This window comes from Myodes glareolus, chromosome 9, assembly GCF_982192425.1.
Source record: "Myodes glareolus chromosome 9, mMyoGla1.1, whole genome shotgun sequence".
NCBI lineage: Eukaryota > Metazoa > Chordata > Mammalia > Rodentia > Cricetidae > Myodes > Myodes glareolus.
The window spans coordinates 21,184,557-21,201,828 of record NC_142034.1 but is presented as its reverse complement, the minus strand read 5'-3'; the positions used below and the strand labels follow the sequence as shown (position 1 = coordinate 21,201,828).

At 48.0% G+C, this 17,272-nt stretch overlaps 2 protein-coding genes across 4 annotated transcripts; both read left to right on the top strand.

The window, feature by feature from the left end:
* The first annotated feature begins 1,945 nt into the window (after positions 1 to 1,945).
* On the top strand, positions 1,946 to 6,145 carry Rpl27 (ribosomal protein L27). The gene is made up of 5 exons (XM_048445736.3): positions 1,946 to 2,100; positions 2,368 to 2,450; positions 3,204 to 3,373; positions 4,793 to 4,903; positions 5,004 to 6,145. The coding sequence occupies exons 2-5, from the start codon at positions 2,370 to 2,372 to the stop codon at positions 5,050 to 5,052; spliced, it is 411 nt and encodes a 136-aa protein (XP_048301693.1). The 5' UTR covers positions 1,946 to 2,100; positions 2,368 to 2,369; the 3' UTR covers positions 5,053 to 6,145.
* A 1,142-nt stretch (positions 6,146 to 7,287) lies between these two features.
* On the top strand, positions 7,288 to 17,152 carry Ifi35 (interferon induced protein 35). Of its 3 annotated transcripts, none has more exons than XM_048445729.3 (7): positions 7,290 to 7,469; positions 15,019 to 15,117; positions 15,851 to 15,998; positions 16,087 to 16,193; positions 16,286 to 16,472; positions 16,569 to 16,675; positions 16,887 to 17,152. In XM_048445729.3, the coding sequence occupies exons 1-7, from the start codon at positions 7,449 to 7,451 to the stop codon at positions 17,076 to 17,078; spliced, it is 861 nt and encodes a 286-aa protein (XP_048301686.1). In that variant the 5' UTR covers positions 7,290 to 7,448; the 3' UTR covers positions 17,079 to 17,152. The 3 variants fall into 3 exon arrangements, with proteins under 3 accessions (XP_048301687.1, XP_048301686.1, XP_087766082.1); XM_087909956.1 differs by lacking the exon at positions 7,290 to 7,469 and adding an exon at positions 12,021 to 12,164; XM_048445730.3 differs by lacking the exon at positions 15,019 to 15,117 and having other exon boundaries at positions 7,288 to 7,469.
* Positions 17,153 to 17,272: the final 120 nt, after the last annotated feature.

The window sequence follows — 17,272 nt, the reverse complement described above, 5'->3', positions numbered from 1 at the left end:
ATGTAGACCAGGACGGCCTTGAACTCACAGAGATCCTCCTGCGTCTGCCTCTATCAACCGTGTGCCACCAAGGCAGAGTCTCCTATAGCCCATGCTGGTCTTGAACTCATTACATAGCTGATGATGACCTTGAATTTATGATCCTCCCTTTACTGCCTTCTGTGAGTTGGGATTATAGTCATGGACCACTTCTCTGAACCCAGGTCCTTTCGTTGAGCTACATAATAGTTTGTCCAAGACTTCTTTCCCATTCGTTTTTGACAGGCAGGTACCCAGGGTCTCCCTCCAGTGCAGTGAGCCTGGGGCGACACCTGTCAGTCAGGAAGCAGCCTTCAGGAGATCGTAATATGAGCCTGCAATCTCACAGTGAGCATCATGGAAGCCAGGATGTGTAGGGAAGTAGACAGAAGATGAGCATCCTGGTTCACTGCTTCTTAATGAAGATTCCATTCAAAATTGGTGCATGGAGGCTGAAGAGACATCTCTGGTCAAGAGCAATGGCTGCTCTTCCAGAAATACTGGAGTTCAATTCCCAGCACCCACATGGTGGCTCACAACCATCTGTAACTAAAGTTCCAATGACGCTGACGCCCTCCTCTGGCTTGCATGCAGGCACAAATGAGGTGCACAGACACACATTTAGGCAAAACACCACACACATAAAGAAGAAAACGTTTAAAAATGTTTCTAAATCGGTAGGTGGAGCAGCCTGGTCTGTTAGTTACCTCCTGCTTTAGAAAATATTTTAATCACAGCCAGGCTTGGTGACCCATGCCTATCATCACAGACGAAAGAGACTGGGGCAGGAGGATTGCTATGAGTTCAAGTGCAGTTGGGGTACATAGTTTAAACGTGTGTGTGTGTGTATGTTATGTTGCAGAGGACCTGGAGAAGACCCAGATTCAATTTCCATCACCTACATAGTAACACACAATCATCTGTTACACCAGTTCCAAGGAATCCATCACCTTCCTGACCTCCTTGGACACTTGGCACTCACTTGGTGCACATACATACATGTAGGCAAAATACTCATACATAAAAAATAAGGGCTGAGAGATGGCTCAGTGGTTAAGAGCACTGGCTACTCTTCCAGAGGTTCTGCGTTCAATTCCCAGCAACCACATGGTGGCTCACAATCATCTATAATGAGATCTGGTGTCCTCTTCTGTCATAAAGTCATACATATAGATAGAACACTCAAATACATAAAATAAATCTTTAAAAAATATAAATAGAAATAAAAAATATGACGGGTGGTGGTGGCATACACTTTTAATCCCAGCACTTGGGAGACAGAGAAAGGCGGATCTCTGTGAGTTCAAGGCCAGCCTGGCCACAGAGTAAGACAATCAGAACTGTTACACAGAGAAACCCTGTCTTGAAATCCCCCCACCAAAAAAAAAAAAAAAAACTTTAAAAATATATTTTCAAAAATATGTATATTATTATATATATATATAATTTTTAAAAATGAGGACTGCCACATGCATAGTCTAATCGATAATAGTTGACATCATTGGGTTGAACATTGGAGATAACGTTTGTTTGAGCTTCCTTCAGCATTTTCACCTAACAGATCATTTTGTTCCCTATGATTTTTACTTTTTAATTCATTTATTTAATGGACACAGGGTCTCTCTACGTAACCTCGGTTAGACTGGAACCGGAAATCCTGTCACAGCCCCTTGAATGTTGAGATTACAGGCGTGCAGCCCACAAAACCTGGCTGTGTCTTCCGTGGCAAAAACAGTAAATTTCAGACTGTGTCCCCCTCCTAGTGGCAGAACAAGGGACTACAACGAAGAGACGAAGCTGAGCGAGTGCAGACTCACGTGTCCTCTTTGTTTCTCCCACCGTGCGCGAGACTGATCTCTGTTCCTGTCTGCTGTTGGCGCTGCTAATAAAGCTCGATTCAAAAGAACGCGCTGCCGGATGCGACCTCGACGAGCTCCTTCCGCCAGCTACTTTGACCACCAACCGAGAGACGTAGGGAATCCTGAAAGGCGGGACCGGAAGTGAGGCCACCGCTCCGCAAGGTGAAAGGTTAGCGGAAGTGGCCGCCTTTCCTTTCTGCTGGGAACCGCCTGCTAGCTGTTGGTGAGTGGAGGCCTGGAGAGGGTCTTGCAATCCGCCGCCATCGCGGCCCCGGGGTCTGGTGGCTGGGCGCGCTCCGACTCTGTGGCTCTGGCGGCTTCTTGGAGAGTCACGTCGCTCGAGCAGGACCTGCGGGCGGCGTGGTGGCCTAGTCAGCGGCGAGCGATCTCCAGTCGCGGGCCTACGACTCGGGCTCGCACACTAAAAGCCGCTTCCGGGGCCTTCCGCTTTACAACTCTCTGAGCGGCTCCTTGTCTTTGTTCTCTGCAGAAATGGGGAAGTTCATGAAACCCGGGAAAGTGGTGCTCGTCCTGGCTGGACGCTACTCCGGACGCAAAGCCGTCATCGTGAAGGTACCAGTTCCGCAGGGTTCTTGGCTTGCATGCGGGCGGGATCGGAACTTAAAATCCCACTGCCTCGCAACAGTCGCTGGGCTCGGCGGCGAAGCTGCGGGTGGTAAATGCATCATAGGTCAGAAGCCATTTAATTGTGGCCGTCGTGTATTGAACATCTTACAGGCGTGTATAGTCCTTGGTAAGGTTAGTCAGTGCTGCAGTTAAGATTCTGTGGACTGGGAGAGACTGCTTCCCTGGTGTATTTTAGACTTCTGCTGTTGAGGACACTAGCTGCGGCTCCTGCCATTTGTCAGAAACCGGTCTCTGGGTCCAGGCTGCTAGCTTTGGAGTCTAGGTTCTAACCTTCATTAGCCTCGTGGACAAGTTGGTAGATGAGATGGATGGCAACTAGCATTACCTTGAATGGTTTTGTTCTGAGACACGGAACTCACTTTGTAGACCAGGCTGGCTTCGAACTGCTCGCAGGTGCTGGGATTAAAGGTGTCCGCCACCAACCCGGTATAAATATTTTGGTGCAACTTTAAACCTGCCTGTCCGAAACTTTTTTGCCAAGATTTGCGATGGGAATAAACGCTGACTAACTCAGTTACTGTCCTGTTGGCTCTTTAACTGAGCTTAGCGTTGAGTGGTTGTGGTTATCCTCTACGGTGGTCTAGAAGTGTGGAGGGTGTGCGTTTAAGGAGCTAAGATGGGGCCCCCAAGTAGTAACACGATTTTTAGTTTTAATTGTTTTTGTTTCCCCCCACTTAGAACATTGATGATGGCACCTCAGACCGCCCGTACAGCCATGCCCTGGTGGCTGGAATTGACCGCTATCCCCGAAAAGTGACAGCTGCCATGGGCAAGAAGAAAGTCGCCAAGAGATCCAAGATCAAGTCCTTTGTGAAGGTTTATAACTACAACCACCTGATGCCCACAAGGTGCGTCTTCCAAAAAAAAAAAAACGCAAAAGTGGATTTTCATTTCCTCTCCTGCCTCTGGATCCTCTCCCCTTGGTCCTGAGAATGCTAAGCTTGTACAACCATGCACTGCCCCGGGGAGGGGAGTAACTTGATTTTACTTTCTCTGTCTTGGAGAATTTGCCTTTTTGTCTCCTGGGTCCTTATTATTGGGGTGGGGGGTTTTCAAGACACATTTTCTCTGTGTAGCCCTGGCTGTCCTGGAACTAGCTCTGCAGATCAGATGGGGTGGTTTTTTGTTAGCAAAGGGGTGTCCTCCAGTCTGGGATCCTGTGTTCTAAGTTACAGGTGTGAGCGTTCTGTCGTTTTTGGTTCTGCACCTTTGGGCTGTGACATAGCTTAGTGCCTGCTGTTGGTAGGCAGAGAGGACTCCACAGAAGCGTTTGTTCTGAACCACACTGAAGCGATGACTTAGTTATTAAGGGTGCTTATTCTTGCCAAGCAAGCTGGGTTTAGTTTCTAGAACTCATCCATGTTACATGGTTCAACGCTGCCTGTCCTCCAGCTGTAGGAGATCAAACATCCTTTTCTGAACTTCAAGGAACCTGTGCTCACGTGTGCATGATATACATAATTAGAAATCTTTCCACACTTTAAACTGAGGTTGTGTTATGCACCTTATACTTTAATCCCAGCATTTAGGAGGTAGGCGGGCAGGTCTCTTTAAGTTCTAGGCTGGCCAGGGCTGTAGAGTGAAGTTTATTATTAACTATTTTTATCTTTTTGTGTATGTAGATGTTTTGTGTGTGTGTGTGCATCAAGTAGTGAGAATTGAACCTAGGTTCTGTGGAATAAGCAGTCAGTGCTCTTAAACACTGAACCATCTTTCTTGGTGCCCCCCCCCCCATAAATAACTTCTTTGCAGCTATGGTGGTAGTGCAGTTAAGATCCTAGCGCTTGGCAGCTGCGGCTGGGAGAGCTTTACGCTGTAAGCCAGCTGGAGCTATGTAGTTAGTGTTGGTTGAGAAGCCAGCTTCCGTTACTTTAACTGATGTCTTTAAGGGTCGTCTAGTTTGCTCAGCTCAGGCTTAGTCCAGGATCTCACCTCAGCCTCTGGGGTGTGGATTTGTAGATGTGTGCCTGTGTGCCACACCTGGCTAAAGAAAATCCAGAGGGAGAGGTCGCCAGCCTCTCGTAAAGTAAAATGGTGACTTGCTTACAAGGAGTTTCCAGGCGTTAAACAAAGCAACATTTCCCAGTGTTTGAGGCCATGGAGGTGGCCTTGTTGAGATGATGGTTTCCAAGGAATTGCCTGAAGAAGCACAGCTCTAGTGGATGCTCCTCACTGTTCCACTGAGGCTGCTGGATCCTGACCACCCCCAGATCCCCTCAAGGACTGAGAGGTTCCCTAGCTAATCCTGCTCTGCTCCATTGCCACAGGTACTCTGTGGACATCCCCCTGGACAAAACTGTTGTCAACAAGGATGTCTTTAGGGACCCAGCCCTGAAACGCAAGGCAAGGCGGGAAGCCAAGATCAAATTTGAGGAACGGTAAGTGGGTGCTGTGTTTGTTGAACACTCTTACTGTTTCCTGTGAGAATTTTTCTGTTTCATTTATTTCATGTCTTTTTTTTTTTTAATTTTTTTCCAGATACAAGACAGGGAAGAACAAATGGTTTTTCCAGAAGCTTCGCTTTTAGGTATATTTTTGTTTGCATCATTAAAAGTTTAAAAAAAAAAAAACCTTGTGTCTGCCTGCTGCATGGGTATCCAAAAGGGAGACCATGGGATAAGAGACATTGAAAGGGGGCGGTAGGGAAATGAAACATGGGTGTGCTTTTGTGAGTCCTGAACTTTGTGACCCTCTGGATTGACAGCCTCACCTCCTTGAAGAAAGTGCCACTTACTGAGACTTTGCCGGGGCGCTGCTCCTGACATTTCTAATACGGTGCAGAGCTGCTCTGGATTCTGTCAAAACTGAAGGATGAGGCTCAGCCTGCCTCCCGTGAGGAACCCCATCCTGGTGTAGCCTTGACTACACTGCAGGAAGAGTGAAGCAGAAATGTAAAATGCAGACACAGTAGCTGCCTTTAATGGGGGGGTTGTCTCTGAGTTCAAGGCCATCCTGTTCTGCTTAGTGAGTTCAGGAACAGCCAGAGTAACAGTAGGCCCCCACGCACACCCAAAGAATGTAGACGTGTATAGTATTAGAGAGGGCAGGTAGTTCTGAGGTTGAGGCCAGTCAGTGTTACTTAGTGACACCATTTCGAAAAACGGAGACCTGGTTCCAGAATGCTAATAGAAAAAAAACTAGTGTCTCAACACAGATCCAGTGTGGTGTGTTTTGCTTTGGAGCCTGTCCTGGAACTAGCTCTTGTAGACCAGGCTGGCCTTGAACTCAACAGAGATCCTTGCGCCAACATCTTGGGAACTGGATGGATGGTCCAGCAGTTACGTACTCAGTTCTCTTAGGACTAGAGTTTGTTTCCCAGCACCTACATTACATACACAGACCCACACAAGTCTCAAAAATGAAGGAGGGTGAGGCAGAGTCCAGCCTGCTCTACAGTGAGTTCCCAGACAACCGGTGCTGTACAACCAATCCTGTCAAAAAAAAATAGGGGGCGGGTGACAAGGGATTAGTGGGTAAAGGGCTGCTACAGCCTTGCCAAAGACCATAACTAATTCCCCAGGACCCACATGTTACCAGTTCATAAGTCTTGTCACCACCGTACCTTCACAGTGGTATATGGGTGCGCTGCCCACACAATAAATGTAATATTTTAAAAAACATTATACAATATTCTGTCTGTGTGTATGCCTGCAGGCCAGAAGAGGGCACTAGACCCCATTACAGATGGTTGTGAGCCACCATGTAGTTGCTGGGAGTTGAACTCAGGACCTTTGGAAGAGGAGGCAATGCTCTTAACCTCTGAGCCATCTCTCCAGCCCCCAATAAATGTAATTTTAAAAAATAAAATGGCTCTGCAGATAAGAGCACTGGCTGCTCTTCCAGAGGACTTAGGTTTAATTCCCAGCACCCACATAGCAACTCACACCTGTCTGTAACTCCTGTTCCAGGGGATCTAATGCTCTCACATAGACATGCAAACAGTAACAATATAAATAAAAATAAAATCGAGCTGTGGTGGCGCACACCTTCAATCCCAGCACTTGGGAGGCAGAGGCAGAAGCAGGCAGATCTCTGTGAGTTCAAGGCCAGCCTGGTCTACAAGGACAGGTTCCAAAGCTACAGAAAACCCCTGTCTCGGGGGGGGAAAAAAAAATTCCTACTGGCGAGATGTTTCAGGAGTTAAGAGCACTGACTACTCTTCAAGAGGCCCTGAGTTCAATTCCCAGCAGCCACATGGTAGCTCACAGCCATCTATAATGAGATTTGGTTCCCTCTTCTGGCCTGCAGGCACACATCCAGACAACACTACACATAATATTTTTTAAAAAGTAAAATCTGTTGGATACGCTATCATGTGTCTTTATAATCTCAGCATTTTTTTATTTTATGTGCACTGGTGTTTTGCCTGCCTGCATGTGTGTCTGTGTGAGGGTGCCAAATCCTTTGGAACTGGAGTTAAAGACAGTCGTGAGTTGCCATATAGGTGCTGGGAATTGAACCTGGGTTTTCTGGAACAAACAGCCAGTACTCTTAACCACTGAACCATCTCTTCAGACCCATAATCAGCATTTTGGAAACAAACACAGAGTTCAAAGCCAGCTAGATCTATGTACTGAGAGCCTGTCTGTCTTAAAATATAAGAAAGAGGTTGAGGGAAATCCAACTACCAACTAGTTAATGCCAGAATTGACTGCCTGGGAAGATCAGTTGGGGTCAGTACTTCCTGTGTGTCCCACTAGAGCATACAAGATTTGCAAGGCTCCTCCCGGGGGTGGGGCTGTGTGCTGGGAGGCGGGAATTCACAGAAACGAAAGTGGAAGGCAAGTTTGCAAGCAGAAGTGGCTGGAGTTTGATTCAGACGCTTCTTGGGACTCTAAGGCCCAAACAAGAGTTTAGTCCTCCAGGGCCCTCCACCTTGTGCCTTGTTCAGAAGTCTCAGCTTTTGCCTACCCGGTGTGAGCCATGTCTTCGACCTTCCAGAATGTAAGTAAGGATGCAGGAGTGGTGCGGGTGTATGAGGGGAAATACAGAGTGCTCTAGGCTGAGAACCTGCTCAGCTCACACCTGCTGAAGGGCTGGAGGGAAGCCGAGAACTGGGGTCACCTTAGGCTCTAGAGCTGGTCATTTTACATACTGCCTCAAAGACCAGGACTCAACACCCTCAGGTCAGGACCTTGATAGTTCTGTGTGGATACATAATTTTAATTCTGTGTGGACACGTTTTAATTCTGTGTGGATACATGTTACGAATTTGGTAGATACTTTGTTGTTAGTCAAGGTGTTATGTACCTGCTCTCATGGGAAATAGGAATGCCCTGAGTTATCTCCCAGCCCCAGACGCCTCCCCTCAGATTTTCGTATTGACCTATTGGTCTTCTCTGGGACAGGTGGTCTCCTCCCTCTGACTCAGGCCACCTTTGAGCAGCTAGGTGGAGCTGTAAAGTCCGTCTGTCAACAGCCAGTGAGATCGCAGGAGCAAGCACAGATTCTACAGTGGGCAGCCACCTCCAAGGAAGGATCCAGTGCAGCTTGGCCTCCTGGCTTTTCCACCCGCCCCTTCTCATTAGCTCTTTTGCTTGGAAAGCTTTCATTTGCCTCTCGGATATAATAAGAAAAACCACAGGCTCCCGGAACAAACCTAGCTTCGAATCCTAGTTTCTTCAGATTATGTCCTGTACCCACCATTAGCCCTCCTAGGGTTTACAGTCGAATCTCTGTGTCCTCACTTACTGTGTAGGGATACTAATCTTCACAAGGGTACCTACAGGAAGGGATAGGGAGATAGCTGGTCTGCAAACTGCTTATCTCGCCAGCACAAGAAGGAATTCGGGTCTCAGAACCCAGGTAAACTGAGTACAGGGATATGTGTTTATAATCCCAGCAGTGGGGAGAAAGAGACAGACACACACCTGGGGTTTGTCGGGGTGAGCCAACCTGCCTACTGGGCAGCTCCAGACCAGTGAGAGGCTCTTGTCTTTAAAAGTAAGGCAGAGGCCTGGAGAGATGGCTCAGCAGTTAAGACTGTGTGTTGCTCTTGCAGAGAACCTGCCTTCAGTTGCCCCACCAGCATGTTGACTTACAACCATCCATAACTCCAATTCCAGGGGATCCAGTGCCCTCTTCCAGTCTCTTCAGGCACCAGGCATACACGCGATGCAGTGACATACTTGCAAGCAAAACATCTGCACACACACACAAATGTGTATGTATGTAATGTGTGTGTGTTTATTTATTCGTTTGGTTGGTTGGTTGGTTTTGGTTTTTCGAGACAGGGTTTCTTTGTGTAACAGCCCTAGCTGTCCTGGAACTAGCTCTTGTAGACCAAGCTGGCCTTGAACTCACAGAGATCTGCCTGCCTCTGCCTCCCATGTGGTGCTAGGATTAAAGACATGCACCACCACCACCGGGCCTTGTGTGCATTTTTTTTTAAATCCTGAGAACTGCACTACAGAGATGGCTTAATGGTTAAGACCAGTACTAGAGGACCAGGATTCGACTCCTAACGCACTCACATGGAGGCTAACAATCTTCAGTGACTCCAGTTCTAGGGCATCTGGCACCCTCTCTGGCCTCCTTGGATCCTGCATGTAGGCAAAACACCCATCCATACACATTGAATCCTGGAAGCTAAACTTAGGTCCTCTGCAAGAACAGTTAGTGTTCATAACTACTGAGCCACCTCTCCAGCCCATTATATTTTCAAAAAAATTAGGTTAATTTTTTTTTGAAAGATTTATTTTTATTTTTTAATATTATATGGGTGTCTTAGCCACATGTTTGTCTACGTATCACTTGCAGGCCTGGTGCTTGTGAAGACAGAAAGAGGGAATTGGATCACCTGAATCTGGAGCTGAGACCGTATGAGTGCTGGGAGTGTCCTCTACGAGACCAGACAGTGCTCTTAACTGCTGAGATGTGTCTCCAGCCCAAGATTTATGTATCTTATTTTATTTGGATGAGTGTTTTACCTGCGTGCGTGTGTATGTGTGTGTGTGTGTGTGTGTGTGTGCGCGCGTGCACTATGTGCATAACTGATACCCTCAGGGGTCAGAAGAGGATGCTGGAGCCCCTCAGGGAAATTAAGGATGGTTGTGAGTCAACATATGGGTGCTAGGAACCAAACCTGAGTTCTCCGTGGGAGCGGCAGGTGCTTTTTTCTTTGTCCATTTGTGTTGTCAAGACAAAGTTCCTTTGTGTACCCCTGGCTGTCCTAGAAATTGCTCTGTAGACAAGACTGGCCTTAAACTCACCGAGATCTGCCTACCTTTGCCTCCTGAGTTCTGGAATTAAAGGTGTCTGGCCAGCAAGTGCTTCGAACTGCTGAGCCATCTCTCCTGCCCTGCCAATAATGCATCTTTTAATCACTACACAATCTTCATTACTGCTGTTTTGTGTGTACGTGTGCCTGCTTGTGTGCGTGCACGCGTGCGCGCGTGCACATGTGTGTGTGTGAGCACGTTTGCCATGGTGAGCATGTGGCAGTCACAGGATAACTTCCAAGAAATTCTCTCCTCCCACCATTGATCTCAAGTTCAAGTCATCAGTCTTGTGTGTCAAGTGTTCTTCTTACTCAGCCACCTCGTCAGCCATGCCCCTCCATGCCCCCTTCCAGTGTAAAGCCATTTTTTCTATATTTATTTATTTATATTTTATGTACATTGGTGTTTTGCCATGTGTTGGGTCTCCTGGAAACTAGAATTACAGACAGTTGTGAGCTGCCATTTGGGTGCTGGGAATTGAACCCAGGTCCTCTGGAAGAACAGTCAGTTCTAACCACTGAGCCATCTCTCCAGCCCCAGTGTAATGCCATTTATCCCACAGGCAGGGAAATGGATCAGTGGCTAATGAGGCCCTACTAAGTGCCAGGTACAGTGGGGCCCTATCATCCAAGTATCACAAAATCACCTCCTAGGCTGGGGGTGGAGCTCTGGGATAGAGCTTGTGTTTACCATTTATAAGTCCCTGTCTCTATCCCCAACACTGTGGTGGGGAGGGGCAGATCACAGATGTTTGGCAACTTGTGGGCTGCATGGATTAGGCAATTAAAAACAGTTCTGCTTATCATAAAGACAATGATCAGAAGTTCACAAACAGATACGTCCTCGACTGCCAACAGTCCAGCTCCTCAATAATGTTAAAGTGACACACACTCAATGGGAAGTGTCTTCTGTTTGAAGTTTTTGTTTGAAGCAAGGTCTCCCTAGTAGCATTGGCTGGCTTGGAAGTCACAATGTAGACCAGGCTGGCCTCAAACTCACAGATCTACCGCCTCTGCCTCTCCAAAACTGGGGTTAAAGTTGTGCTCAACCACGCCTAGCCAGGTAGTGCTCTTTGGATTTTGATCTCTTCTGGTTGTGATATGATGTTATCTCTGCTTATGACAGGGAGTCATGTGGATGACCGCTGGTACCCTGCAATGCTCACCGTGACAGGCGAACACAGAGTACTTTCCTTTGTGTTTCTATCTTCTTTTTTTTAATGTTTATTTAATGTTTATTTATTATGTATACAATATTCTGTCTGTATGCATGCCTGAAGGCCAGAAGAGGGCACCAGACCCCATTACAGATGGTTGTGAGCCACCATGTGGTTGCTGGGAATTGAACTCAGGACCTTTGGAAGAGCAGGCAGTGCTCTTAACCACTGAGCCATCTCTCCAGCCCTGTTTCTATCTTCTTAATTCCTATTTACTTATTGAGATGGGGTCTGTATATGGAACACAGGTTGACCTCAAATTCTGTTTTCCTACTGCAGCTGCCCTAGTGCTGAGACTATAGGCCTTCACCACCACATCTGGATTATTCAATACATCTCTTTTCTTTCCTCCCTTCCTTCCTTTCTTTCTTTCCTTCTTTTCTTCCTTTCTTTCTTTCCTTCTTTTCTTCCTTCCTTTCTTCCTTTCTTTCTTTCTTTCTTTTCTTCTTTCTTTCTTTCTTTCCTTTCTCTCTCTCTCTCTCTCTTTCTTTTTCCAGAGACAGGTTTCTTTGTGTATCCCTGGCTGTCCTGGAACTTGCTCTGTAGACTAAGTTAGTCTCAAACTCATAGCTGCCTGCCTTTGCCTCTGTAGACCAGGCTGGCCTCGAACTCACAGAGATACACCCCACTACCGCCCGGCTTGATGCATTTCCTCAAAGTATAATTTGTATTTTGTTTTTCTCAGATGTCTTGTCTTTCCTTCTGATGAAGCAAGCCCTTACATGGGCTTTGGTGGCAAATCTCAGTCAGGAGCAGGGGTTCAGTCCTTCCAGGCTGCGGGAAATTGAGGCTCTGGATGGAACGGTGTACGTAGCTTTGCAGAGAATTTGCAAAGCACATGACTCTCGAAGACACTTCAGAAATGGCCCTGGTAGCAGTGGCCCCTACTATGTTCCAGTGGCAAATTTCTTAATGGCCTTGTTGTGCCTCCTGTGAGGGCAGCAAATCTGCCGCAGGTGACTGTGGCCTTTTTGGCCCCAGTGTTGTGTCCCCTGTTTTAGGTCATCCCCAAAAGTTAATGCATTCTTTGTTTACAGTATTTTCAGCCCACCATGGGCTCATCCCATCGTGAGCAGGGAACATCTGTGGGAAGATTAGTGTTGCAGCATCATTTATAACAGGAGGAAAAGGGCAAGAACATGGTACAGTCCTGTAATTCCAAAACTTTGGAGGCTAAGGCAGGAAGATCACCTTGAGTTTAGGGTAAGTTGTGTTAAATAGAGACCTTGTGTCCAAAACATGAAAAGAAAAATGTACATGTCCAATAATAGATTAGGTTTAAAAAGATGATAAAATATATTGCATAGGAGGGGATCAGTGAGCAAGGCACCTGCTGTGCAAGCTGAGGACCTGAGCTTGAACCCCTGAAACCCAGGAAAAGCTGGGCATAAATACTTTTTTTTAAATATATATTTATTACGTATACAATATTCTGTCTGTGTGCATGCCTGCAGGCCAGAAGAGGGCACCAGACCTCATTACAGATGGTTGTGAGCCACCACGTGGTTGCTGGGAATTGAACTCAGGACCTTTGGAAGAGCAGGCAATGCTCTTAACCTGAGCCATCTCTCCAACCCTGGGCATAGATTCTTGCATCTATAATCCCAGTACTTCAGTGGTAAGATGGTAGACAGAGACAGGAAGGTCCCAGAAGTCCAGGGCTAGCCTGGTACATGCAGTGGCAACACCTGAGAGACCCTGCCTCAAACATGGTATAAGGCAAGACTAACATTTGAGAGGCTAAAGTGTGCATATGAATCCACACACCAGATCAGCTCCCACCATACTGGGTGGCGTTGAAGCAATATAATCTGGATGTGTTTACTCATGCCAAAGTTCCTAGTCCAGTTCATGCTGTCATTCTGCCATCACTGCCACAGCATTTGGGTTTTTTTTTTAGGAGCTCATTATGTAGCCCCAGCTGTTTGTCCTGGAGGCAGGTGGATCTCTGAGTTTGAGGCCAGCCTGGTCTATAGAGTGAGTTCCAGGACAGACAGAGCTACACAGAGAAACCCTGTCTCAAAAACCAAACAAACAAAAAAGAATAGGAATATACAGGCTATTGGAACCACATCTCCAGGAGGAAAAATGAACTCAAGCACTCCTTATCACCCTACATTGGTCTTGACTCGCCGATGTCATCTATCTAACTGGCCCCGTAACTGCACTGAGTTTGCAACCTCTGATTAACAGACGGAAACAGGGACCTTTTCCGCCATTCCTACGCCAGCATAATGTGGTCAAGCTCTAGTTTCCCTCTGCTCGAAACAGAGCAAACTCCTACAGAATGTCCTCGCACCACCTGTCCGCTCCATTCGTCCATCACACACATTTACTGATCCTGTTTTGTTCCAGAGACTTCTCTAGACATTTGGGATGCAGACGAGATCTAGGCAGGGTTGGCCCGTCCCAAGCAAGGACAGCCTTCTCTAGGTCAGTCTTGTCAGGTTTCCTGCCCACCACTCGGGCTCTGCCAGCCAGTGGCTGTGCTTTCCCACAAACAAAGGTGCATTCATTCCTTTCCTTGTGTCGCCTTTCTGTCTATTCTGTTGATGTTCTCTTTGGACTCCCTCCAGCTCACACCAGCCTGAAAGGCTGCTCGGCATGTGGAAAGAGGACAAGACAGGAGATGTGCAAGTTACTTCTCCACAGGGACCTAGTCTACCTGGCCAAGGGATGTCTGACGAATCCTTTAACCTTTATAGTCTCCTCATCTATAAAATAAGGACAAGAAGGCATCCCCACAGTGTTGTAACAAGAATTGAGTGATAGGAGCAATTTGAGAGGTTTGGTTTATGGGTGGGATAGCTTAGGCCTGCAATCCTTGAACTCTGGAGGCTGAAACGGGGGGGGGATTGCCGTGAGTTTGAGGCCTGCCTCAGCTACGTGGTAGGTAGTAGTCCAGTGGGGACTCACAGCAGCTGAAGGAGGGGCTGGCGATGTAGCTTAGTAGGGTAGAATGCTTGCTTTCAGTAGTCCTGAGTTTAATCCAGGGCACTGCCTAAATCACCTGCCTGCTATTCAAGCTCTCGGGAAGTGGAAGCAGGAGTTCAAGGTCATCCACAGCCTCACAAAGAGTGTAAGGCTACACCGGGTGTGGCGGCTCAGGCCTTCAATGCCAGCACCTGGGAGGCAGAGACAGGTGGATTTCTGTGAGTTCGAAGCCAGCCTGGTCTACAGAATGAGTTCTAGGACTGTCAGGGATACACAGAGAAACCCTGTCTTGAACACACACACAGGAGGAGAAGAAGGGGTGGGGAAAGAAGGAAGAAAAAGAGGGTAAAGGGGGGCTGGAGAGATGGCTCAAAGGTTGAGAGCATTGCCTGCTCTTCCCAAGGTCCTGAGTTCAATTCCCAGCAACCACATGGTGGCTCACAACCATCTGTAAGGGGATCTGGTGCCTTCTTCTGGCCTGCGGGCATACACACAGAAAGAACATTGTATACTTAATAAATAAATTTAAAAAAAAAAGAAAAAAAAAAGAAAAAGAGGGTAAAGGGTAAAGGTACTTGCCAGGCAACCCAAGCTTAACCCTCAGAAAGACCCACAGGGAGAGGGAAAAGAAGTGACCCCACAAACTGGTCCTCAGGCCTCCAACATGCATGTTCACACAAATAAATGTAGAAGGAAAGTAAACAGATCTAGCTCAGTAAATATTAGCAAATTGGCTGGGGTGGAGCTCAGTGACAGTGTGTACCTTGAATGCTCGAGGACCAGGGCTCAAGCCCCAGATTAACCAGAAGTTAGCAAACAGTGGTATGACGCTTTGCTACCTTCAGCCCTGGCTCCTTCTAGAGGATTCAGTTTCTTTCATCTTTGCGTTGGGATTATCTTTCCTCTAAATTCCTGCTGCCCTTCCCAGGCAGCCACATCTACTTCCTCCTCCTCCTTCCATTTCTTCCCTGCCCCCAGGACAGGGTTTCTGTATGTAGTCATGGCTGTCCTAGAACTTGCTCTGTAGACCAGGCTGGCCTCAGACTCACAGAGATCTACCTGCCTCTGCTTGCCGAATGCTGGGATTAAATGGTTGCCTTCTTGTTTCCTTCTGCTCCAAAAGGTCCTCTGCGAACTTCAGGAGACTCAATCCAGGCTCAAAATGAAGCTGCAGGAGCTGCAACAGCAGAAAAGGGAGCGCATGAACTTTCCCAGAGATGAGGTTAGATGGGAAATGAGGTATTCCTAGTAGAAAAGGGCTGGTCAGGGGCTGGAGAGATGGCTCAGTGGTTAAGAGCATTGCCTGCTCTTCCAAAGGTCCTGAGTTCAATTCCCAGCAACCACATGGTGGTTCATAACCATCTGAAATGAGATCTGATGCCTTCTTCTGGCCTGCAGGCAGACACACAGACAGAATATTATATACATAATAAAATAAATAAATATTTTTAAAAAAAGAAAAGAAAAGAAAAGTGGCGCATAGGCCAAGCGGTGGTGGCGCACACCTTTAATCCCAGCACTCGGGAGGCAGAGGCAGGAGGATCTCTGTGAGTTCAAGGCCAGCCTGGTCTACAAGAGCTAGTTCCAGGACAGCCAGGAATGTTACACAGAGAAACCTGTCTTGGAAAATGGCCCATGTCTTTAGTTCCATCACTCTGAGGGGTGGGGGTGGGGACGACACAGGGGCAGGCCAGCCTCATCTGCAGAGCTAGTTCCAGGACAGCCAAGCCTACACAAAGAAACACTGTCTCGAAAAACCAACAGAAAAAAGAAAAGAAAAGAAGAAAAAGCCGGTATGACCTGTTATCACCACACAGCCTAGCTCTTCGGTGAAGGCATTCTGCACTGAGCATCCATTAAACAGAACTGGGGCACACATTTTGCTCAGAAGGGAGTGGTGGGGACCTCTCCTAGTCTTGAAGGTTATTAACTTGCCTCTTTCTCCCAACCTCCAGATCCCATTCCCAGTGCCTGAAGTCCCCTTGGTATTCCAAGGCCGCACACAGCAGGGCAGGCAAGCACCCAAGTTTATGGTCTCTGACTTGGAGATCTGCTGCCCTCTGCCTGAAGGTTCTGCTCTGGTCACCTTTGAGGACCCCAAAGGTTAGCCTCCTGTGGGAGGGAAGCTCCTGAGGGAGGTCAGAAGATTTCCCAGTACTGACCCTGTCATTGCCCCTCCCCCACCCCTCAGTGGCTGATCGGTTGATACAACAGAAGGAACATAAAATTGACATAGAAGACTGCCGACTGCGGGTGCAGATCCAGCCCTTGGAGCTGCCTGTGGTGACCAACATCCAGGTGACAGAATGGCAGGATCCTTTCCCATGCAGTAGGTGGGATTCGGAAGCTGGGTTCTATGGATGAGCGGGCCGCTTGCTGTCTCCTGCTAGGTATGCAGCCAGCCAGATAACCACAGGGTGCTAGTCAGTGGCTTTCCTGCTGGACTTAAGCTGAGTGAGGAGGAGCTGCTGGACAAATTGGAGATCTTCTTTGGCAAGGCCAAGAATGGAGGTGGGGATGTGGAGACCCGGGAGATGCTGCAAGGGACTGTCATGCTAGGTTTTGCTGATGAGAAAGGTAAGAGTGCTGCAGGGGAGGTTAGGGGGTCAGGGTGGGTGAGGCTGGGAAAGGAAAGGCTTTGATGCCGAAGGTCACCTTCCCTGTTCCTCACAGTGGCCCAGCACCTATGCCAGATTGGCCAGTTCAGAGTGCCACTGGGCCGGCAGCAGGTCCCTCTTAGAGTCTCTCCCTATGTGAGTGGGGAGATCCAGAAAGCCCTGGTAAGTGGTGGATGGGGCCCGGAAGCGTCTGCCTGCCAAACACCTGTCTGGGGAGGTTTCAGGGCCCCCAAACCTCACTGGCCTACACAGTAACCTTCCTGGGCTTTCAAATCCATCCCATGTTTTCATGGGGTACCGCTTGTTCTAACCGCTGCGCCCCACTGCCCTGTATTCAAATGAGCCCTTGCCTTTTCCTGGCTCTTTCTTCTAGATCAAATTCCAGCAAGCACTTCACTCAGTGCTGGTGACGAATATTCCTGATATCCTGGATGCCCAAGAACTGCATGACATCCTGGAGATCCACTTCCAGAAGCCCACCCGCGGGGGCGGGGAGGTGGAGGCCCTGACACTTGTACCCCCAGGGCAGCAAGGCCTGGCTGTCTTCTCTTCTATGTCAAGCTAGGACTGCATGACCACCTACCTGCTAGGTGGGGTTCACATACTGCCTAAAGCTACCAAGAACAGTGAAAGTACCGACCCAGTGTGCTGGCCTTCCTTATTTCAGGATAGCAGACTCTATCTATGAAGGGGGTCACGGGAGAGGGCAGAACCCAGATCTCTGACACTGACACATTCTCCCCACTTCTTTCCCCCTTG